Genomic DNA, 22,798 nt, shown 5'->3' with positions numbered 1-22,798 from the left:
GCCTTTCAACACATTTTAGACATCAAGCATTTGGTCGACATGATGCCATAAAATTATTTTTTATTTAACATCACGTGGCAGAGCTCTTATCAAACACAGAAGATTCAGAAGAGGGCGGGAAGATGTGTTAAAGTACAGTCATCATCCTGAGACCTCTAGTGATTTCTCCTTGTCTTACTGGCCTTTGAGCATGTGTTGAGCTGGTGCTCATTCACATAGAAAGGGAGACAAGAGAAAGAGGTTAGACTGGGTGAACTGGGACGTGGCCCAAGGTTATTGGTTGCTCAGAGCACCATGTCGCCATACCTGTCCTACTTTGCATGCCTTATTTACAGGATCAACTCTGTTGACAAAATGCCTTAGCAAATGAACATTAATGACTATTCCCTTATCAATACATTCAAGAAAAGGCCATACAGCGCATTGAAATGCAAGATAAAATCTCACAAATTCAGTTGGAAACAAAGCTAAGGAACAAAAAATAGAGACTCTCAATTAATATACCAAAATAAATTCTTCTTCAATGCTCAAGGAGTTCTCCATTTCGATGCTCTGTTGACAAAATATCACAGTCATGTCATCACCAAGTTCACTGTCATCCTCGACTCCGGATATGTCACTACACTGACATATCTGCACAGTTTCCCTTAGCTCATTTGCAGTTTTGTAGAAGATGTCACTCAGGTAAAAGGTCATTAGGTCCTACCTGAACGCTGAGGGTCACGAGACCTCCTCTCAGAATGTTGGGAAGACTGATGGCCAGATTTTGGCAGGCAGGTCTCTGGGGAGGTCAAGCGGGAGCCTTTCCCACCTGACCTCTGTGTCCCTTCAGGGAATCACACTTGCATCTGTGCAGCTCACAGATGAAACACACATTTGTACACACGAGCATGCAAGCACACGCCACCATGCAGCTCATATGCAACAATGCGATCGAACTTCAGCGACATGAACACAACATGGACATGACGTGAATGCGTCACGACGGCGATTGCAAATTGCTGAATAGGTCACGCTGCAAGTAAGGTAACAATCATTCTGTAAATGACCACAGCGAAGAGCTCAAACACTCCATTATGAAATCTCATGCACAAGAACACTATCTAACTTCTGGGCGTTTCAGACGTGAGCTGACCGGTTCATGTTTTGTGGCACTCTTACTTGGGTTTAATGTAGATGGAATCAGATGTCATAATGACCTTAGATTATTTTTCTAACAAAATTTGGGTGTGATTATACTATGTTTGATTGCAGAGCTGATTCTGCTAGGTATAGCTGTTATTGCTGCTAGAGTATTGCTATGATTTGGTGAAACGCTCAGGATGTGATTATTGCTTGCCGATGGAGCCTATCTCAGTGATGGAATGGATCACGGCTGGTTGGCACTCGAGAAGCTGGTGTTCCAAAGCAGGTAGTGACATTGACTTAGGTAACAGTGTCGAACTGCGACAAAGTCACAACCAGCTACCTTTAACAAGCGCAATCCTGTTCAACTGACAGCAACCGCATCTCAGGAGGCGAATGATAAATTAACCTGCTTTTCTTATTTATTTTCTATAATCAACATTCTCATTTTTTCACTATTGTATTCCTTATCACCTGTTTGGTTTTCAGGGAAGACTGTTGAGTGGTTAGGTGGTAAGAGTGATCAGGCAGTGTAGTGTATTATTCCTTTCTGTTTGGAATATATAAAGAATATGTAAGTTAGAATGTGGTAGTTTCACCAAGTAAAATACTCTGATGTGTTTACAAATTAATATTATTCGGTTAGTTATTTTGTGAACGTAGCACAATGATGACTGAATGACAACAATCACGCTTGAGCTCCTCTGCAATCAAAATAGTAAATGCGCGGCGTCAAAGCAAAAACAAACAATACATTCAAATCTGATCTTACGTCATTCAATAATTAGAATCAAACTCAACCAACACGCAAGTAGAAGCCTACGCTACAGCTATAGCTTTATTTCTATTCAAGTAAATCCCTAGTCAAAGAGAACCACTTAAATTCACACCACTTTACAGAAACCCCGGTTCTTTTCATACGAGACACATTTAGTACTGATACGGATGGAAAAAACCCGATTACCAGTTAATCTGTTGTACTAAATAAAGGCATCGATGGGTTTGATATTCATAGTGGTTCTCTTTCGGGGTTTAGCTCTTCGTGGTCTTCAGTTTTGTAGGGCACTGGACATTCGGGCACGCTTGGGTAAGGTTTTAAAGCGAAAAACAAAATAGCGAGCAAGATAAAGCGATACCGGCTTTCTCTTCGGCTCAGTTTCTTTCGCGTCCGCGGAGGACGACGCAGGGCGCGCGGATCATTGAGCGCGTGAGCTATTTTTAGCCTTCCGCGGTTGGTTAGTTTTCAGCGCACGTGCAGAATGCAGCAACGACACTAAAGAAATGAGGCTCGCTCAGCCCCCCAGCCGCCACCCTCAAGGCCCACTGGGCCTGAGGTCGAGGGAAGCAGTAGCATCCTCGCTAAAAAGTGTACATTGGTACAGGCCAGGGCAATTTTATCTACATCCTATGTACATCTGCTCGCCATGCAAACATAGACACTAGTGGCAGTTGTTGGGGTCACAATTAGGGAGAGGTTGTGTGGCAGTGGTTTGAGTTACATTAAAGAAAGGGGAAGACCTAAAAGGGGGCCAAAGACATGCCCCACCCCATTCCTTAGGGGGGAGACTGGGTACCTCTGCAGCCGCTGAAGACAGAATATTTCGTTAAGATGATTCTGGCAGTCAGCTCCGAGCCCTTTAATTGAGCTGCATGCCCAGAGGTACACATTACATCAGACGTCACTGGGTGTCCGTGCCCGCTGAGCCATGGTGGTGGGGATGCACCCACAGCACACCATCCACAGTGCCTTCTGGATCTCCTGATTGCGGAAGGCATAGATGACAGGGTTGATGACGGAGTTGTAGGTGGCGGGCACCAGCGTGGCGTAGGTGTACAGGGGCGGGTAGGTGTAGTCGGCGATGAGGGAGTAGACGGTGAAGGGCATCCAACAGGCGGCGAAGGTGCCCAGGATGATGGCCAGCGTGGAGACGCCTTTGCGTGTAGTGACGTAGTGTGGTGTAGCAGCCAGGAAGTGGTGCTGCACCGCGATCTGGTGCGCGTGCCGCATGACGATCTTGCAGATCTGCACGTAAAGCTGCAGCATGAGGCCGAAGAGGAGCAGGAAGGATACGGAGAGCACGGCCACGTTATTCTTGGTGAGCGGCCGCACTACGCTACATGTCACCTCCTGGCTCAGGCAATTGACCCCTGTAACGGGCAGCAGGCCCAGGCTGAGTGACGCGCCCCACAGCAGCACCAGCATGGCGTAGGTGAAGGCGGCCGTGCGCTCTGAGTTGTATGTGAGCGCGTAGTACAACGACAGGTAGCGGTCGATGGTGATGGCCAGCAGGCTGAAGACCGAGGCAGAAAAGGAGGCCACCACCAGGCCCACAGTGAGTAGCTGGGCTGAGTCTGAGCGCAGCAGGTAGGCAAAGGTGAAGTGCAGCACCAGGCCCAGGCCAGCCAGCAGGTCGGCCAACGCCAGGCTGCCAATGAGCAGGAACATTGGCGCGCGCAGTGCCGGGTTCTGCCAGATCACCAGAACTACCAGGGCATTCTCGCAGGCTATCAGAGTGCCCGAGGTGCAAAGCACGATGTCCCAGGGGTTCACCAGCAGATCGGCAGGGGGCGGCACTGCCGGCTGTGGGGGTAGCCCCACTGGCGGGTATGCATCAGCCGTGGCGTTCTCCATGCTGCCCCCACCACTGCTGACCCAGGAAGGGTCAGGGGTCAGCCAGCTAGGGGTAACTGGGACCTCCTCGCTCATTGTACCTCCCGTCTGAAAGAAAATGTAACACATGCTCGTGGAGTATATGGCATATATGCTTTAACATAGGGGGTTTCTGATACAGGCATTCACATGAATGGAGAAAAGAGAGAAATGTTAAATGACTATAATTCAGTTACACTAACTGAGTTAAAATGAGTGATGTAGAATATCAACAATGTAGAAAAAAGAGTAAAGAAGAAAGTAATGCAAGGAAAGTTTAGTTAAACTTAAATGTACAAAAAAGACATTATAATATATTCAACAGAAGATGAGGTTAATGAAAACAAAGTTTTAAAAAACATTCTTTCCTCAAAAAAAGCAATTTGTGCCTTAATAACAGCTCCAAGGACAAGGCCTTCAGTTAAGCATTTTTATTTAAGTAACTCGTGGATTGAAATATTCTTTAGGCTATGTTTTGATTTATAATTATTTACCTATAAAGAACAGAGATATAGGACTGATTAAAATGCATGAAAAGTCAGATCACTTTGGCTTCATGCATCGTTATATTTATATGCGCTCTAATCAATTTATTGACGAGATGTTAATGACATTTCACAGTTGCTTGTTGTGAAAGTGATTAAAAATTAAACATCCGTGAGCTTGCAATGAAGAGTAATATAGACTGTAGTTTATGACTTTTTAAATAAATGATCATTATTTACGAGCATAAAGCCATTTAAACGTTTACAATATAAACAAATTTAGCGTGCTTACATTTTAATCTAATTGACAACCGCCTCTATTAGGCCTATTTGGTTCATGCAATTGTGACAAACTTGCAAGTTGATGCTACTAAGTGAGTCTGTTTGCCACACCTGATTATTGCTTTAAATCAAGCGGCTTGTATTTGGAGACTTTGAATCTCAGACTAAACGTGCAAAACAATAAACCAGTGCAGTATGAACTGCTATGCGACGTTTTCATATTGCGGTTGTGATGCCGACGCAGTCTTGCTGAAATGAATTAAAACGTGAACTGGGATTAAGAAACTATTATACGGCCTAATAATATAATCCATACGACTGTAATTAATAACCTACCGTTAGAATTATTACTATCATTAGGCCTATTGCTATCGCTGTTGTAATAACACCCTTTACTCTTCCAAACTGAGCTTGTTACGTGCGAACCCTATTAAACCTAATATTGTATAATAAGTGACATGAAACGAAATCAGGCCTGTGTCACACTATTGAAATATCCTACCACTAGGGCCTATCATTACATTGCACTTACGAACAGTCAGTGATACATTTAGATTAAAAAAAAAAAAAAGTCCACTTATCAAGGAAAGGTTGTATTTCCCTGAATCTCTATACTTTAATATCAATACAATATATGCAGCCTGTACGAAACAACAGTTAATGCTCTCTTGAACCATAGAGTTATACATATTTTCGGTTTTATTTTTCGTTTATATCTGTAAAATTATTATTTCATACTATTTACACAGGGCGGAAAGGACAGGTCTTGTGGAGACGTGTACAGACAGAGACGGTTTCTTTTCACAAAAAGATAGCATTTGCACCTCTGAAGGCCAGCATCAGTAACATTTCATAATAGCCCATCCTAAAGCACAGCTCCGCGCCACCCTGCACCGCACTGCAACCGTGTAATGATCAGTATAAAAAGACCCGCACTGCTGCGTCGCTTAAAGCCTCCTTTTTACGGCTATCCGTTTGACCTGGGGAATCAAGCACTCAGTGTGTCTGGTCGCCAAACGCCGTCTAAAAGCGCTAGGCGTTCATTCATTTTCTTAAAAAAGAAGGCTCCCCCATTCATTAAGCCCTCTCTGTGTTCCAATCAGGGGTCTACCCTACCTTGGCTCTTGGAGGTGAGGCGCCCGTTTAGATGTACTCGCGACCTTGCTGTCTTTCCATGTTACTGACAGAGATGGATGCAGGTGCAGCGAGTGGCAGAAACGCTGATGCCGTATTTGGTAAATCTTTCCTTTGCTAGGCAGCTACAGCCAGAAGCGATAGCCGCTCTTCGTTGTCTGCACGAGCATCGTCGCCGACTGCGGATGCCGAAGAGGCAGGGAGGGGTAACACTGGATTTCCAGAGCGGCCCGATTCGGTAACAGCGACCGTCACCTTATAGTTAGAGGATGAACCCGCAGTCATGCAGCCAAGGTGTCTGCAAGGTTGCTGAAAGACGGAGGCTCGAGAAGTGACGCGCATTCTCTCAGTGGTCCATGTGGCAGCGGTGGGGCTTGGAGGGTTGTCAATCACATTCTATTCATCCCAGTGACACTCTCGACTTGTTAAATACATTTTGCTAGTAATATTAAAATCTCATTCTACCTGTGGCAATACTGATGTGTCTGATTTTGAAATTACGGAATCGGGATTTCTTACATTATTTCTTATACGTTTTCTATAGGGCTCGTCTGCAGTTGGTATTATTTAACGTGCTATTTGGACTACGTGTATGAGGAGTCGTTTTGCTAAAGTGTCAGATTGCCTCTTTCTTGCAAGTTGTTCACTTCACTGCTCCCCTTTGACTGCTATTCTAGGCACTTGCTATTAACAGCGTACTGATCTGTGTCACCCCCCCCCCCGTTTTTTTCACCCGTTTTTCTCCCGTTTTCCTCCATCCTCTGTAACCCTTAGATGTCCTGCATTGATCTGCACCCTTCTCTTTAGACTCATTTCACACCACCAGACATGTCATCTCCATACCTTTCGAAATGTGTATAAAGCAATAAACATCTAAAACCATCCTGCACGATCTTGTGCACCCTACAGCCCGCATTTAATTTCAACGTATTTGATTAATTGACCAATCACAACACATTACAACTCTCAATCTACATTCCACTGAAACGACAAAGGCGAATTGATTGAACCTCTAACAAGCAGTGGGTGGAGCCACTGTGAACTCCAAGTGGCCATTTAGAGGACTTGATACGGATGAGTGATTAACGAACAAGCCATTCAGAAAAGAGTACTGGATCCGTAAAGCGATGCAGGTCACTTATGTCCTGCACTCAGGGGCTGGAAACCTAAACCTAAAACGGGGATGGAACCCAGCATTGGGTCGTGGTTATGCTTTAAAAACAATTGCATGACCAAAGGGACTCATTTGAAATCACAGGAGCCACACTCCCTTTTAGCCACTTTTGACTCAAGATAGTTTACCCTAAGATATATAGTACACCTCACATAAATTATACATAAAACTAGATTGAGTGGGGTAAATCCAATTCTAATTAGCAATTTATTCATATCTTCTCATTAATTGGGGGATATAAATGTCTTGATCTATACACTTTATTTCTTTTTCTTTAAAACAGAAAATTATTTCACAACAGGCTGTCTCAAGCAAACCCTCACATAAACCTGCCAACACCTACAAAACTGTATCAAAAGTGCACCATAGTGTTATACATATTTCAGTTTCAATCTTTGTTTTCACCTATATCAGTATTATTATTATTATAATTTTATAATATTTATACAAATACCACTCTGTACAAGGTAGAAATACATAACCCACAAAGCCCCATATTTTGAGCTTATAGCCCCTCCCCTCTCTTTAGGACACACCCCTATTTCCCCATGCACAAGCCTTTGGTCAAATCAAACATAGGCTTATTAAGGTTGCAGCATGGACAGTAGATGCCTGTCATATCATACAAGCTGTTACATTTAACACATTTCTGCTTTATAACAACTCAGCCAGTGTGATGAAATAATCTCACAATGTACACACAGCCTTCACATAATGTTCAGACAACCCTGCAGCTGCATCGTGTCCAGACTGCCATTCAGACTTGGTAGGGGAAGGCTGGGACAGGCGGGGTGGGGGTGGGGGTGGGGGGTGGGGAGTGGGGAGTGGGGGTGGGGCAGGGCTTGGCAGAGCTGCAGTAACTGAGCCAGCCTGCACAGGTGGGATGCAACAGGACTGTGAATGCGGGCAGGCCTGTTCCCCAGGTGTCCATGAGGGGGCACTCCTCTGAACAATCTCAGTCTCTGGACTGGTAGAACAAAATATAGCCTGACTCAGAGTTCTTGGAGATTTCCGAGGTAAGCCCATAGAACTCTTCTATTGCCTGGGCATCAATCTTCTGCAGGAAGAAACAAAACAAAATCCACTGTAAACAATGAAGCATAGACTGTTTTGTATGCTGATTTTAAATATTTGATCTTCTCAATTTGGTGCCTTTAGTTGTAATTAGGTAAAACAACTTACCTCTACAATGTCATCATCAAACAGCAGCCAGAAGTCATGACTCTTTACAATAGCAATGTAGTGTCCACGATTTGGACCACTGTCAACACAATCAGAAAAAGATACTGTTATGCATCAGGAAGTTGAAACAGGCTCAATAAGCCTGAATTTGTCTCTGAAAGTCATCATTATCATAGAAGCCTTGCTGCAGCCCCCAAAACTAACCTTCCACAATGCACCACCACTGCAACAAGATCGTAAAGCCTCTCAGGATTGGTTGCATCTCCAGATGTGTTGAAGAGGCGGAGCTCCAAAGGGAAGACCACACGGTAGCTTAGCTTAGTATAGCGCTGCAGCTGTTCCATGTACTTAAATCTCTTTAGATGTAGTGCTAAGATCATGGGTAGCTTTTTTACTCTCATCCTACAAACACACACACACACAAACACACACACACACAAACATACACAGATTTAGTATATACACAGGCATATGAAAGAAATATTTTTTGTTCTCAATCCAACAGAATTTAACATAATGCACAGATCCTCAGTATTGGTCAGTGAAGCTTTTCCAGGACATATTTTCAGAGCAGCTATTCTCACCTTTTGTGTGCCTCCTGTTTACTTCGGCATTCCTCACAGTAGTATTTATATTCACTGCACAGGGTCTCTGTGTTACTGAAACCCCTGCAGAGGAAAAAAAAGAGGATGTGTGTCCTATAGTTAATATGCTGCTGGGGCAAACAGTAGGTACCTTCAGCATACATGTATGTATGAGGGTATGTTTGTGTCTACCAAAAAACAAAGACAGACCTGAGGCAGTGCGTGATTGAAGTGTTTTGCTCCACATCAACGGATAAATCCAAGAAGTCCTCATCTTTGCTGCTTATCTGTGGAAGAGAACAGAATCCTCAGGAAATACTTTAGAAGACTACACTACCCATGTACGCATTCAACCAATTCACAAGACATGTGCCAGGCATTACCGTTTCGCAAGTGAGGCAGCGCGTCTCATTTGTCAGTGTGCCCTGGAAGATCTCATGTACCCAGGTGGTGGAAGGCGGGGCACCATTATTCTTCTGTGAGTCAAGCGTGCCATTGGCTAGTTTGCCATTCTGTTTGTCCTGCTTTCTCTCCTCCTGAAGCAGGTCTGCGATAGTGTTTAGCAAGTAGTTGAGGAACTCATGTGCATCCTGCTGCATGTAGTTATCGAAGAGTTCTAAAGGGGGAGGGCAGGAAGCAGAGCGTTGCTGATAAGACTTTATAATGCAATTACAAAAACCTTGACTGGTTGATTGACCTGCACAAAGAAACTGCCTCAAGGTGTTCCAGGACAGCATAACTAAATGCCTGCTGATGGTACTCTCAGTGTCTTTTCACAACCATGACACCAAGCCTTTCAAAACAAAAAAGCCACCACAGCTTGATGTAATGAAAACACTTCAGCATTATACAAATGGCTATTGTGTCACAAACCGCTGCAAAACTCTTGGAAGCACTCCATTAACTGCTAATAAACCATGCACATGCTCTCATGGCCTCATATGTTTGGTTTTTTTCCTCCTAGCTTTGTCCAGTCATTATTCCACCCTCTGCTTGCTCTCCTGAAAAGTTAACCGTCTCCCTCACCGTTTTCTTTCCGAAGTCTTGTGATGAACTTCTTTGGTGGGATGACGCCTACTCTCCTCTTCTGGTTAGCAATGCTGTGGAACAGGTCGGCCAGACAGGTGAGCAGGTTCTCTTTGCGGCGCGGCTGGCTCCGGTACGCAAGGATCTTCTCACGGAAGGGCCGGCAGAAGTAAAGTGCCTGAAGCACTGAATTGCAGTAGCAGGTGTTCCCGAACTATGGGCCAATATCCAGAAGTTAACAAATGACAGTGAGAGTATTCAATGCAGTGAAAGCCCAACAGGTGAATATGTAGACATCTTTCGCTTACATTGACCAGTCCAAAATAGTGCTCGTTGACTGGGAACTGTTCCGAGCCAATCTCTTTCTCCAAAGTGGAGGCATTGGCGCCCTGAAACATAAACAAAAGCTTGACTCTTGCTTGAGGAGAGCTTCAACCAAGTTCTGATTGGTCCAGTATTACAGCCAGTAAAATATTCTTTTAAAATAATCAGTTTTCAGAACCAGTAGAAAACAGTAGTAGGTGAGGTCAGTGCATGGGCTATTAAGTCCAAACTAAAAGGCTGTAAAATGTTGGATAAAAATCTAAACCAATGAACAACAACCATGCTTTTCTCTATTTTTTACTTGAAGCAATTGACACAGGGCATGGCATGTGTCATCTCTGTTTTCTGTTTCTAATAAATACAGATGTCTCCTCCATAATTTCCACTGCAAACTCCGCCTTCACTGAGGTTGCCTGTGAGTGGTGACACAAACACCTTACAGTATGGTCTGCAAAGCAAAACGAAAACTTGTCAGCTGCATCAAACCAAACGTTGTATTGCAGCTGGATTGCATATAACGTTACAGGATCGAGAAACTTCAAACGAATGATGTCACCTTGCTGCGCTTCGGCAACAAACAGAGCCAACATTTTTATGCGATAAACGCAATTGCTGTGTGTTGCCTTGACCAGAAGTAGCAGCAGATTATTAACGCATTACTGATATAGGTAACCTTTTGCCACAGTACGTCTCACAAAAATACTGCTATAGTCACGTATTCCGCGTAAATGACCATTTAAATGAAAGCCTGTAATAAACTGACAGCAGAATTCTGTCATTCAGTTGTCATTGCTAGCTATCTCCATTTTATGCTAATATAATCTACATCTTAGTCTGAAAGACGTTTCGCGAGCATAAACCGCAGACCACTGCTGTGGGGTTGCTGGGTTAATCAAATCACAGGTGTCCAAAATCACGAGTTATCAAATGGTGGAATTAAACAATTATCTTGCACCTCTGGCTTGGCTCAGTAGCTAATTATTAGGCCTACGGAAACATCCCCAGTTAGCTAGCTAGCGCACAAGAAGACAGCTCTCAACTGCAACCAAGTAAAACTAGCACCCAGAGAGACAAATCGTTCAAACCTTTCAGAAAACCAACGAAACATTGCGAACTAAACACACGACTGAAAAAAGACGACGATTTAGATTAGATTTACTTACCATGGTACAAAAAGAGGCAAATTTAGAAACTGTCATTAGGATTTCCATTCGCCCAGCGCCATCTTCCACCCAATCACCGCGCGGAGGCGAAAAGGAGTCCCTCGTGAGGACAGAGCTCGAGCGTAGCGATGGCCATTCCACTGGGTCTTAGTGCCAGGAAATGATCACAGCGCATTCAGAAGCTCACATCTGGCCACCTGTATGATTTAATAACGTGTTCTCCTGTCATATTTGGGGACTTTGGTCGTTCGCAGTTAAATTATGCTTTGAATTGTATGAAAAAAACCTCAGAGTTGATTCTTGACACTACGGATAGATGTAAATGCCTATTGATGTATTGGAAAAGGTGTCTTTACAACGGTTTTGCACTTAGTTATTATTATCACGGACGACAGCATTCCCAAAACATTTTAGCTCGTTTTATTCAACACGGTCACACCACAGCCAAACTAGATACTAGTTTTATTCAGGCAATCAATGTGCTCTCCTACTTTCCTGCTTAGAAGGACGCGTCACTGGACCCCTACACTCTCTTTCCGCCGTACCCGCCATCTTGCGTGCAACCGGGGGTAAGAAGTACTCCCGTAATTGTTCTATTAAACATAGTTTTGAGTTGGTGTATGAAGCCACAATGTTAATAAAGTTTGAATATTAAACATTAAGTATATTAATTTGTCGGGGATCGCGTTTTAACGTCTCGTTTAAGTGTCTTTCAATGCACCAAATTGCTTGGGCCGTGTGATGTTGGCGTGGCTGCCCATGTGGGTTACGCGATGTAATAAGCAAGATCTTGGCATTGGTCTCAAAAATGTATCTAAGATTCGGGTCAAGCTCTTGAGATGTACGTGTTATCTGGTTCACTGTGCTAGCTGTTTAAAGATGGCATACTGGCGGTTAGCTATGTTCTAAGGATGACAAGTGCTCCAACAAGCTAACCAGCTATCTATCTTAGCCTTAGCTAAGCTAACGGGACCCGGCCTGTGTAAGCCAGCTAACCTGAGAGTCGCTTGGTAGTCAGTATTGGTGTTCTGTAATTCTGTGCTGTTTTGCTCTAAACAGTACTTGGAGTAGTTCAGCTGCAATAAACATTCTAAAACTGAGGCTGCTGCGCATGTTGATCTTTGCATTCTCGCTCTTAAATAGCTAGTGAACTGCCCTCATAAGTAATCCGTTGTTAATGTGTCTGTACTGTCTATTATAATTCAGTAATTAGGCACCATGACGAATACAAAAGGCAAGAGGAGGGGAACCAGGTATATGTTTGCCAGGCCCTTCCGTAAGCATGGTGAGTTTCTTAAACTTTTCGCTCAAGCTCAGTTGCTCCTTTTGATGTGATTGCATGCACAGTTGAATGAGATTTAAATCATGTTGGGGCAGAAATAACTTTTGTTTGTTTTTTTGCCTCTGTTTGCTGTAGGCCCAGTTCCGCTGTCTACTTACATGCGCATCTACAAGAAAGGAGACATTGTTGATATAAAGGTAAGGAAACTTAATGTTGCTGTTTAACCCCCCCCCCCCCCCAACAATAACAGACAAATTCTGCATCTCTGACATTAATGTATACTCTTGTAATAGGGCACAGGAACTGTTCAGAAGGGCATGCCCCATAAGTGCTACCATGGCAAAACGGGTCGTGTTTACAATGTCACACAGCATGCTGTAGGCATCATCGTCAACAAGCAGGTCAAGTAAGTGCAACTTCAAAGAGGATCTGAGTGCTGTGTGTAGCAGTTTGGTGGTTGGTATCGTTTGTGTTTTGTGACACCGCAGAGAGTTTCCAGTGTTGCAGCTTTTTGAATTCTAATAGACGTACCATCTAGCTAATGCTAGTCATGCTGGATTTCACCCAGCACACCCCATCTTCACTTTGCCATAAGGGCTGCCCTGTGTCTTGTGTGGTCATTCGTTTGGGGAAGAGCAGTCAACCTTATGCACCCTGGTCAGACTGCTTTGTGTCTTTTCCAGATTGTCAATAAGGTCACACTTAAGGTCCATCAAGCATGAAGAACTGTACCTGGGATGTCTTCCCTCTGACTCTTTAATTTTATCCTTCCAAGGGGCAAGATCCTTGCCAAGAGGATTAATGTGCGCATCGAGCACATCAAGCACTCGAAGAGCAGAGACAGCTTCCTGCAGCGCGTCAAGGAAAATGAGAAGAGAAAGATGGAGGCCAAACAGCAGAACACCTGGGTGGAGCTGAAGCGGCAGGTACGACAAACCAGGTTTACTGACTTAGGACTCGGATCTAAGCAGTATGGACTAAAGGCTAATTTGGCATGGCATGCCTTATAAAAATAAACACTGGTTGGTGGAATTCGTGACTGAATTAAAAAGACTGCAGTTCTGTTGCATAGCTGTAGGTGCCCTCTTTCAAGCTTAATCTGAGTTTATGCAAATTGCACTTTTTAGACATCCATCCTGAATTTATTTATATAAAATATATATAATATTTATTTCTGAAGCGGTATTAATATTGCCCATCTCAAAGTAGTGGCAGTAGTTGTCCATTTTGTCATCATTTGTCTTGGTTTTTCTGTCAATCAGTGCGATGTTGAGGACTTGGCATAGCCCTTTCAGAAAAGTTGTATCCTATAACTTTGTTACTGGTATGACGTGGCTTGCTGGCTCATCTACATGATGGCTTACGTGTTATGTTTCTGTGCTTTGTTCATCCCCTTCCTCTGTTGTCACTATAGCCGGCAGCACCTCGCCTAGCTCACTTTGTCAGCACCAAGAACAACGTGCCCCAGCTGTTGGAGCCCATCCCCTACGAGTTTATGGCATAAGTCTGCCGACCCATTAAAGTTCTTTCCACACGATGCCTGTCTGGAGATGGCTTTTTGCACTTCTGTGACTGTTTACATGATGATTATTACTGATTTTATTACTCATGGAAGTAAGAACATATTTGCACATTTCACATAAAGGTGGTGTATAAACTACCAGTTGATGGCTCATCTCAAGGGATCACTCCATATGATGCTGACACCTTAAGGCCTTCACAAAAACGGCCACAGTCCAAGTCTGTCTTAGCAATAGTAGTTTAAGTAGACGAGGGAAGCTTTCATAACGAGAAAATACCGAAGCTGAAAATGTGACAAGTCTAAGTGCAGATGTATTCAAAGTTTGAAGGAGGAGCAGTTGTAAATTTTCTGAAACCAGTTGTTGATTATATTGGAAAACCCAACCCACAACTGAATTCATGGGAAATCAAAGTGGTAAGACGTGGTAACTAACATTAGCAAACTAGCTAGTAGCTATCTTACGACTTCTGTTTTAACACAGCACTTTAGTATGTGCTGAATGGTTGGTCTGAGTGCCACGTCCTCTGGCTGCTATCCTTGAGCCTCTGCAGGCCACACCATGTGGCTGCCGAAAACCAACAAAAAGGACGGTGAGCAAATCAAAACTGGTTCACAATCAACTACATTATTCGGTCAAAACGCCAGCATTATTGAGTTTGAAAGGACATGGCTAGCTAGTATAGCATTTCATTGTCTACCGGTGAATTCTCCCTTGGTGTTAATGTACTCACAACAATCCTCGCTAGTTATAGCTACTGTGAATATAAATCTCTCGAATACATACTGTAATTCTTTATGTCCGCTTCTCTCTGACATTTTAGAACTACATTTGCTATTGTTTCATTTGGAATATCTGACTAGAGTTGATAACCTAGCTAGCGTTAGCTATCAGGTACTGCAGCCACTAGCTTAAGTTTGTAAAAACAATACCAAAAACTCCCATGTACGGGTCCTAAAACAACCATTTTCTCCATATATTTCTACCCAGTATTTCTACGATTTTAACCATTAATAATACAGTAAACGTCTAATTGAACGCCCTTATGAGGTTATTTTATATCGCACACACTAGGGGGCGCTGTTAGATAACCAGTTGCTTTTGTGGTTTTTCAATAGCAGAAACGGATTGATGGTATAGTTTTGCTTAGTTAGTAGTTGTACTGAAAATCAGACTATGAAAAATGCAACAGAATATCAAAATTTGTCATTATTAGCCTAGTAAATTGGAATAGCCTTTCAACCAAATTACACTTTGTGTGATGTGAAATAAGCAAACCAAACGCTTCAAATACATTTGATGTTTAGGACTGAAGTGCATGTAGATTTTGTTTCCTACCGTATGTCCGTAAAATGATTCTTGAAATGAAACTGAATGTTACCTTGCTAAGGAAGATGGTTTATCTGCTGGTTTAAAAGGAAAAAAACAACAACTTATCTACTGGTTTAAAAGAAAAACTGCTTATCTGTTGGTTTAAAAGGACTCAAGTAAAATGAGAAAGTCCAATACAGTCATTAACCCATTAGTCAATTAGCCGCTAAATTCCTTAAGACATCACCACCACAGATGTGTATTAACCACTGATCTATAATAAAGAACTTTATTGGCTAGGTACTCGCGATTAATAGTACTATTGATGGCCTGTGTAACGTTTATCAGTTTAATTTTCAGACTTGTCGAGAATAAAAAAAAATTGAAAATTTCTATTTTTTTTTAATTTGTAAAATAAATGAAAATTGGTTTGAATTCGTTTTTCCAATTTTCTGGTGTTTAATTTTTGCTCCTTAGAATATGAATTTCTGCGGGGGGGGAAAAAAGACTGGTCAATATTAAGATCTTCCAGGAACGCGAATTGTAATAGAAAGTGGAAGTACTATAGCGCGGGGGGCACACTTGTGCTTGTGATTGGTCGATGAGGCCGCACGTCATTGCGAGCGGACCTATAAGAGAGGGGGAACACTATTTCTATTTCTTAGTGGTCAGTCAGGCTGGGAGGCAGAATGAATGAATAATAAAGTTTGGATGGATGGCTAGATAGATAGATAGATAGATAGATGAAATAAGTATAATCTATAAGCAGTCCAATGATGGAGGAGTATTGTAGATTACATTTTAAATGCATTTACATCTCATCGAGGTTTTTTTTAAATACTACTTGCTGCATTACCACAGCTCCCTCACATGATCCCTCAGGTTCTGTGAGTTTGGTGATATTTGGTGACAGTTGTGTTTACGTTTGATGTCCGCCCTTGATGAATATGAAGATTCGCTTTTTGGTTGAAAGGCAGGATATTATGTGCAGAGAACTAGACTATATATTCTACAGACACAATATGGGCTTGGAAGAGGCACAAGTACTTAATCGATTTACCAGTTCTGTGCGGTGCCAGATTTTCATCACTTTCACCATTCGAGACCTGGAAGAGATGGTGAGGATGTTTTAGTTTCATCAGCTGTGAACAGAAAGGTTCCATGTGCGGCAGGAATTATATCTGGAACATTGAGAGCTGCTGGCTTTAGGCTGGGTGAAAGGAACATCAGACGTGCACTGGCTGAAATGACCCCTGTTTGTTCCCAAATGAGGAGGGAAGGCACATAGAGGCAAACATCCACGTGTACTATGCTGAGTATGCTGGTCACAAATTACACATGCGCCAAAATTCTTAGTACTCTGAAGGTGAAAATTCTTGTCCAGCACAACCTCAACACCATCCACGTCGTTGTCTTTCCTGACCAATCACAAGCAGACGTGGTGTTCACCCCCACACCGGTCCCCGATGGTATAGTCCTTCCACTTTCTGTTACAATACGCAAACAAGGAAAATCATAACATTGAACAAGGAGTCATTTCTTTTCGAAATTTATGTTCTACAGAGCAAAACAATAAACACCAGAAAATTGGAAAAATGAATGAAAACACATTTTTTTATTTTACCAAACGAAGAATTAAATAATTAAGTTTAATCTCGACAAGTCTCAACTGATAAACGTTAGACAGAGCTACTGAATAACTGATTAATTTAACATTATGTGTAAATATTTTTAAAGTATTTTTTCTCATCTAATATATAATATAATCCTGTAAGTAACTGGATGGTGACTATTTTTATATTGGCTCTTAAATCCTCTATGCTCTATGCTCTTATCATTAAAGTCAACTTCGAGGGTATTTACATCTGTATAGTATTGAGGCACATAGGAATCACGGTTCTTTTCTACACAGACATCCTCTCAGATCAGAAGACCATAACTAAACCCTTCAACCTTGTCACTGTTTCGTCTGAAATCCAGTGTGTTTTAATACAGAACCACAACCACAAAAATTATTTTCAAATTAATTGTACACTGTAGACAATGTAGAGAAATACACTTTTTGAGTCATGTTTGTAAGTCTTTTTTGAAAAACAGATTCTAACCAAAACATCTTGTAATATTTTCTGATATGTTTGCTTGTTACATGGACACACTTCAGGCATGAATATCTAATGCTATTTGCACAATAGGGCTTCGTGTGTGTGCACAGTTGTATGTCATGTGGTTTGGTGTGTGTGTGTAAGGTCCACCTCTCTCTATGTTGACATGTGCTATGTAATCAAAGTGGTTGAATGGCTGACTGGATATCTGACAAATATGTTATCTCGTTCTACCTCAGTCCTCAGTACTTTACCCAATATTTACTTCAATTAGGGTCAGTTTCCTGAGATAGGAGTAACGTGTGTGTGTGTGTGTGTGTGTGTGTGTGTGTGTGTGTGTGTATGAGAGGGAGAGAGAAACAGAACTTATTTAGTAATGTTCTCACAGTGTTGATTATTGACTTTTTCATTTCATATTGAACCCATAATACCCTATGCTTATGGCTACAGAATTGCTATTGTATCTCAGTTAATGAGACACACATAGCTCAAACCTTAATAAAGTTTTTAATTTAGTACTTCTTCCTATTGCTATAGAAACAAATTAATTAATTTCTCTTCCCATAACACTGTTGACTGTGGGTTTTTTTTACTTTTAGTGGATGCACAGGCCTGAATGTGAGTATAGATGATAAGATGAAGAGGTAGTTCATTCTGTGAGAATGTGTGGGAATGGTCAGATAACCCTGTTGTATGATGTGCCTGTCCGTTGTCCTCCAGAGGGCCGAAGATAATGTATCCTATGCTATCGTGCTAGTGTTGGTATATCCATATATTTAACCACTTGGTTGCAGGTGACTGGGTCTTGCAGACATAAGAGCTAATGCAATCCATCAACAAATGACATGTTGGCCTGATATTGATCCGGGATTTCTCTCAAGTGTTAAGATTAGACAAAGTTGAGCATCTGCTTTTGTACCTATAATTACTGTGTGATTGTTAATACTCTTAAGTACTAGATTTATAGCAGCAAAAAATTTGCTTCCTGTTTCTTTTATACCAGTTTGGACAATGAATAATGATTGTATATACTTGTGACTCTTTAATGATATCATTCGGGTGGTGGGATACATCTGTATTTACACTATATAGATGAGCTGATGGTTGAAATGTCATTAACACACTGATGAGCAGGTGTGCTTAAGGCCTGTGGTCGAAACATTCATGTTCATGTTTTATCCATGAGTCCAATAAATATATTGAATATAAGTGCTGTCCCACTTTTACCCTGTTTTTTGTGTAACATTTGTTCCAGATGAGGTGTTGTAGCTCCTCATGCTCTGAACTATGTTATTTCCTTTTTGTGCTATTGGATTCTTCATAGTGTCAAAGACAGAGATCTCAGAGATGAAGCGAAGGTTGACAAACGAATGCTACGTCACGACAATGTATTCTGGCTTATCCACACTTAGTCCAAACATTAACCGACACAAGCAGCTCAACAGGTGTTGGCAGATGTAATGTGCTCCATCGCAGGGGTGACAGACTTGGGTCACCCGGCCGGGTCCTCCCACGGCGGTGCCAGAACTGCCAAGGGGAGTGTGGAGAGTGTGGAGAGGAGCTGACTCATAGCAGTTACTGATTGAATAAAGCGAGAGCAAACAGACTCAGGGCAGAGGAGAGGCAGAGAGGGCGAGGGGGGCCGTGAGGAGGCAGTGGGGGTGTGGATGAAAGCAGTCATGCAGAACGAGCTCCTTAATCATGGCCGCTTGACACTCGCAGATTGAGGCCGTCGAGCGGCGTGGCAGTCGTATCGACCTCACGTTACACATTAACCGTGGGGACAAGCAAATGCGAAAGGCCAAACTAGAAGTGATAGGAAGACCAGACATGGTGCTGTCTTCATCCCCTGAAATCTGTCTCTCTTGTCTTCTACTCTTCACGGAGTCTGGCTCTGTCTTTTCACCCAACCTTTTTTGATTACACTGTGGTGTTCGTGATGTAAAAGGAGCAGGAAGGCTGACATAAAGGTTGACAGGTTGCCAAACTATTCTAAAGCACGATAAATAACACACGCTTTGGCCAGGAGCCAGTGTTTGTCTTTTTGCTTGTTGCTGGTTATCAGTGCAGACCATGGCCATTCAGATACAGAGACAGTTTTATTGATCCAGTCTATTGCATTAGAAGGGCTGGGAGGAACAGGAGGAGGAAGAGGAGGCGGAGGAAGGGCGGGGTTAGATAGCAGGATAGTTGGCTGTTGTGTTGGCTGGGGTCAGACAAATACAACGTGTAAGGGGCAGCGCTAATACCACTGGGGCCCCGATCTCACCTCAGTTTGCCAGGTTATAAAAAGTCTCTTCTAGGCCTGCTTATTGTCCCAATCTGGTTACAGCCATTTATGAAATATCACTGTGTATGTTAATACTGTATTTGTCACTGCATGATTTCAGTATGTATCAGGGATTTCTCTGCATAATTTGTAAGCGTGGCATTACTGTAACCTACTTTACAGTTGTGGAGTTGAATCGGGGTGAGGGACAGCAAGGTTTATAATAAAACACGGCCGTTTCGGAACAGCTCTTTAGAATGTGAGTAATGCAGCGTCGTGTTCTGTAAATCAGACATATCCGTAATCTGTACCGTTGATAAACTGTGATTAGCGTCATAAATTACACGTGTGCGTATATGCGCCGTGTTATGAGGTGATGAAGACAGTTTTTCAGAGTCAGCCAGTCGCCTTCACGTAGCCCACACCAGGAGCCGCGTTTGACAGTTTAATACGCCTATCAATCTTTGTCGGGCAATCCCAAAGACCTTCATCCCCAATCAAAAGTTTTACAGGTCAACGGCAGCTAATATAGGATACATGGAGGCATTTAAATGGGTGTATATTAGTTCCATGTAGGTTAAGTGGTGAGCAAGAATCAAATGATTTCACACTAACAAGCCACGCTCAGGCCTAATACTTTACTTCTGCATTACTGTTCTTACAGCGGAATCAAATCGGACGAAACCTTTTATCTTTTCCTGGTCTCAATTTTAACCTGGCCTAATACGTCCGACCACGTGTCTACAAGGGTCTATTTTAATTAGGGACGATCCATAGTTCACTGAGGTAATATGATGAGATCGGTCTGAATGGTTTCACAATCTTGTAACATCTATATAGATGACCTAAATTTGAATGCACAACTTCGGTCTAGGCGGCATTACCAGGCCACTCTTTTTCATTAGTCTTTAAAGGAAGGTAGCCTAATCGTAGCTGTGTCCCGGTGGTATGATCCACTGACAATAAATATGTAGCGAAACCGATGCAAGTCGTCGTACGGTGGAAAAAAAGAAAGAAAGAAAAAAAAACCTGCGGCCGACCAACAGATGGTTGACAACGGAAAACGCGTAATCAGCTAAAATGGGTGAACGATTTAAAGATGCCAGTAAGAGCTTTGTTTGTTCGTTCTTCAGCTGTAAAGCGTCCTTTTCAAAATCATGGAAACTGGAGGCTCATTACTGCAAGCACACAGGCTTGGTAAGTGAGAGCATGAAGTCAATTTAAAGTTCCATGCAGCCTCAGATAAGCACATTTATCCAATCTGCATGTTGGATTAACTTTATTGCCCTCTAGCTGTACGCTTTTTCTGACTCACGTAAGAATGAAGACGTAATTCAAGCCGTTAATAATAGTTTTGTTTGACGCCTTCATGTAGAGACCATTTATATGTGACAACTGCGATAAAAGCTTCTGCAGTCGTTACCAGCTCACCCGACATCAGTTGAGCCACAGCGGCGCGAAGCCTTATCTGTGAGTCTAACATGCTCATTAAAACTCCTTATTAAACCAGGGATGCGCTGAACTCCTCCACAGGATAGTGGTCCCTATTGGGAACTGGGCCTTCATAGTGTAAGTGAAGTCTATTCGCTCGTCTGATTTGCAGATGCTCAGTGGAAGACTGTCCTGAGACCTTCTCCACAAGTACCAGTATGAAGAACCACATTGCACGAGTGCATCAGAACAAAGAGAAGCACTATGTGGCAAGTACTGCTCTAACCAATGAATTATTCTTCACTGTGCTGCACTTTGCATTTATATGCCATTTGGCCAATTTTCAGTGTGACTATGAAGGTTGCGGGAAGGAGTTCCGCAAGAAAAAATGGTTGAGGACGCACAAGTGTGAGCACACGAATGTGTTTCCTTTTCAGTAAGTACACCCCAGTGTGCTCGTGTCCCTCTGTTTGTTCTTTGGTTACTCACTCATCCTGTTACAGATGTCATTCTGAGGGCTGTGGGAAAAAGTATGCTGCCTTGAAAACCCTGAAAAAGCATGAGCGTGTGCATGATGGTAATTTGTTTTTGCATCTCCTTAAAACAAACAAACAAACAAATAAACCCACTTGTCCACATGCCTATCTTTAGAATAAATGGAGGACAAAATTAATCCAACACTTGGTCTCCAGGATATCCATGTGCCGAGGAGGGCTGTTCTTACCAGGGCAAGACATGGACAGAATATCAGGCACATAGAAAAGCAGAACACAGAGGTATGCTGCCTCATACAGCTTGTGTTTAGTAGCTATGGACTACTGTGCTTTGAGAGTGGCAAGAGGCTTTCCTGTTCCATCTGCAGAGACGCTGCCATGCGATCAGTGCAAGAAGGTCTTCCATGAAGCCTGGTTCCTGCAGAAACACAAGCAGTTTGTGCACTTGGGAGAGCGCCACGTGTTTAAATGTGCCAGCGAGGGGTGTTTGAAAGTCTACACCACGCAATTCAGTCTGCAGAGTCACATCCTGTCCTTCCATGAGGGCAAGCGTCCCTTCATCTGTTCTCATGATGGATGTGGTAAAGCCTTTGCCATGGAGGTGCGTGTTGTGCCTGTGGGGAACGCTGCTCTCATCTTTTGAAGAAGGGCAGTAAAGTTTGTGGGTTTTTTTGGGTTGGTATGAACCGTCCTTTCATAATTACAGGAAAGTCTGATGCGCCATGCTGTAGTCCATGACCCTCAGAAGAGAAAGCTACAGGTAAACATCTTGACTGTATAAGGGGACTGGCTGGATGAGATGTAATTAATACTGACTTTTCCCCCCCCCCCCCACCTCCAGAAAAAAAAACAAACAAGGTGGAGGAAGAGCCATCCATTCAAGCCTCAGGTTTCGGATGCCTCTGAACTGTCAGCATGTCTGAAAAGTGTGTCTCTGAATGAATCCATTTCTCAAGACAAACCAAGCCCATAATGTTTCAAAAGGCAAATGAGCAATTGTGTTCCTTTTCAGTTATAAAACTCTGGAATTTCAAGAATTTGTTTTTGTTTGCAATCACCATGCTAAATAAACACTTCTCTGCACCTTTGGGTTGATCAAGTTCTTTGCTGGAGTGAACTGGTTCTTAACTTAAATCTCTAAGAGGAAGCAGTGCTGGGATAACTTTGTTCTTAATAGATTCTGCCATCAGATGGTTATTGGATTGGATTACATGTTAAGTATAAAAAGCAGCCTAATTGGGAGTGTTGAGATTTTTTAAA

General features: G+C 42.7%; 4 protein-coding genes across 5 annotated transcripts in view; 2 read left to right on the top strand and 2 right to left on the bottom strand.

The window, feature by feature from the left end:
* gpr12 (G protein-coupled receptor 12) overlaps nt 1-6,385 on the bottom strand; it is a 7,250-nt gene extending 865 nt beyond the window's left edge. The window contains exons 1-2 of the mRNA XM_027008077.3: nt 5,659-6,385; nt 1-3,844 (exon numbers count right to left, since the gene is read on the bottom strand). The exon at nt 1-3,844 is cut by the window's left edge and continues 865 nt beyond it. Coding sequence (XP_026863878.1) covers nt 2,798-3,832 — 1,035 coding nt within the window. The 5' untranslated portion in view covers nt 3,833-3,844; nt 5,659-6,385 and the 3' untranslated portion in view covers nt 1-2,797. The remainder of the gene's footprint in view (nt 3,845-5,658) is intronic.
* A 707-nt stretch (nt 6,386-7,092) lies between these two features.
* On the bottom strand, nt 7,093-11,261 carry usp12a (ubiquitin specific peptidase 12a). The gene is made up of 9 exons (XM_027008068.3): nt 11,130-11,261; nt 9,951-10,031; nt 9,643-9,856; nt 9,000-9,232; nt 8,827-8,903; nt 8,617-8,700; nt 8,237-8,434; nt 8,033-8,111; nt 7,093-7,907 (listed from the first exon to the last, which is right to left on the bottom strand). Exons 1-9 carry the CDS (start codon nt 11,175-11,177, stop codon nt 7,806-7,808), a joined length of 1,116 nt encoding a protein of 371 aa, XP_026863869.1. The 5' UTR covers nt 11,178-11,261; the 3' UTR covers nt 7,093-7,805.
* A 357-nt stretch (nt 11,262-11,618) lies between these two features.
* rpl21 (ribosomal protein L21) lies at nt 11,619-13,948 on the top strand. Of its 2 annotated transcripts, none has more exons than XM_027008069.3 (6): nt 11,619-11,698; nt 12,336-12,414; nt 12,547-12,608; nt 12,705-12,817; nt 13,187-13,337; nt 13,826-13,948. In XM_027008069.3, the coding sequence occupies exons 2-6, from the start codon at nt 12,348-12,350 to the stop codon at nt 13,913-13,915; spliced, it is 483 nt and encodes a 160-aa protein (XP_026863870.1). In that variant the 5' UTR covers nt 11,619-11,698; nt 12,336-12,347; the 3' UTR covers nt 13,916-13,948. The 2 variants fall into 2 exon arrangements, with proteins under 2 accessions (XP_026863870.1, XP_026863871.1); XM_027008070.3 differs by lacking the exon at nt 11,619-11,698 and adding an exon at nt 11,800-11,970.
* A 6,534-nt stretch (nt 13,949-20,482) lies between these two features.
* gtf3ab (general transcription factor IIIA, b) lies at nt 20,483-22,763 on the top strand. Its single transcript, XM_081695341.1, has 8 exons — nt 20,483-20,810; nt 20,989-21,083; nt 21,217-21,480; nt 21,548-21,621; nt 21,737-21,820; nt 21,907-22,139; nt 22,245-22,298; nt 22,380-22,763. The coding sequence occupies exons 1-8, from the start codon at nt 20,694-20,696 to the stop codon at nt 22,509-22,511; spliced, it is 1,053 nt and encodes a 350-aa protein (XP_081551467.1). The 5' UTR covers nt 20,483-20,693; the 3' UTR covers nt 22,512-22,763.
* Nucleotides 22,764-22,798: the final 35 nt, after the last annotated feature.

This window comes from Electrophorus electricus, chromosome 1 (assembly GCF_041902795.1).
Source record: "Electrophorus electricus isolate QZ-2024a chromosome 1, ASM4190279v1, whole genome shotgun sequence".
Classification (NCBI taxonomy): Eukaryota; Metazoa; Chordata; class Actinopteri; order Gymnotiformes; family Gymnotidae; genus Electrophorus; species Electrophorus electricus.
The sequence above is the reverse complement of the archived record's forward strand: the minus strand, read 5'-3'. Positions and strand labels throughout refer to the sequence as shown.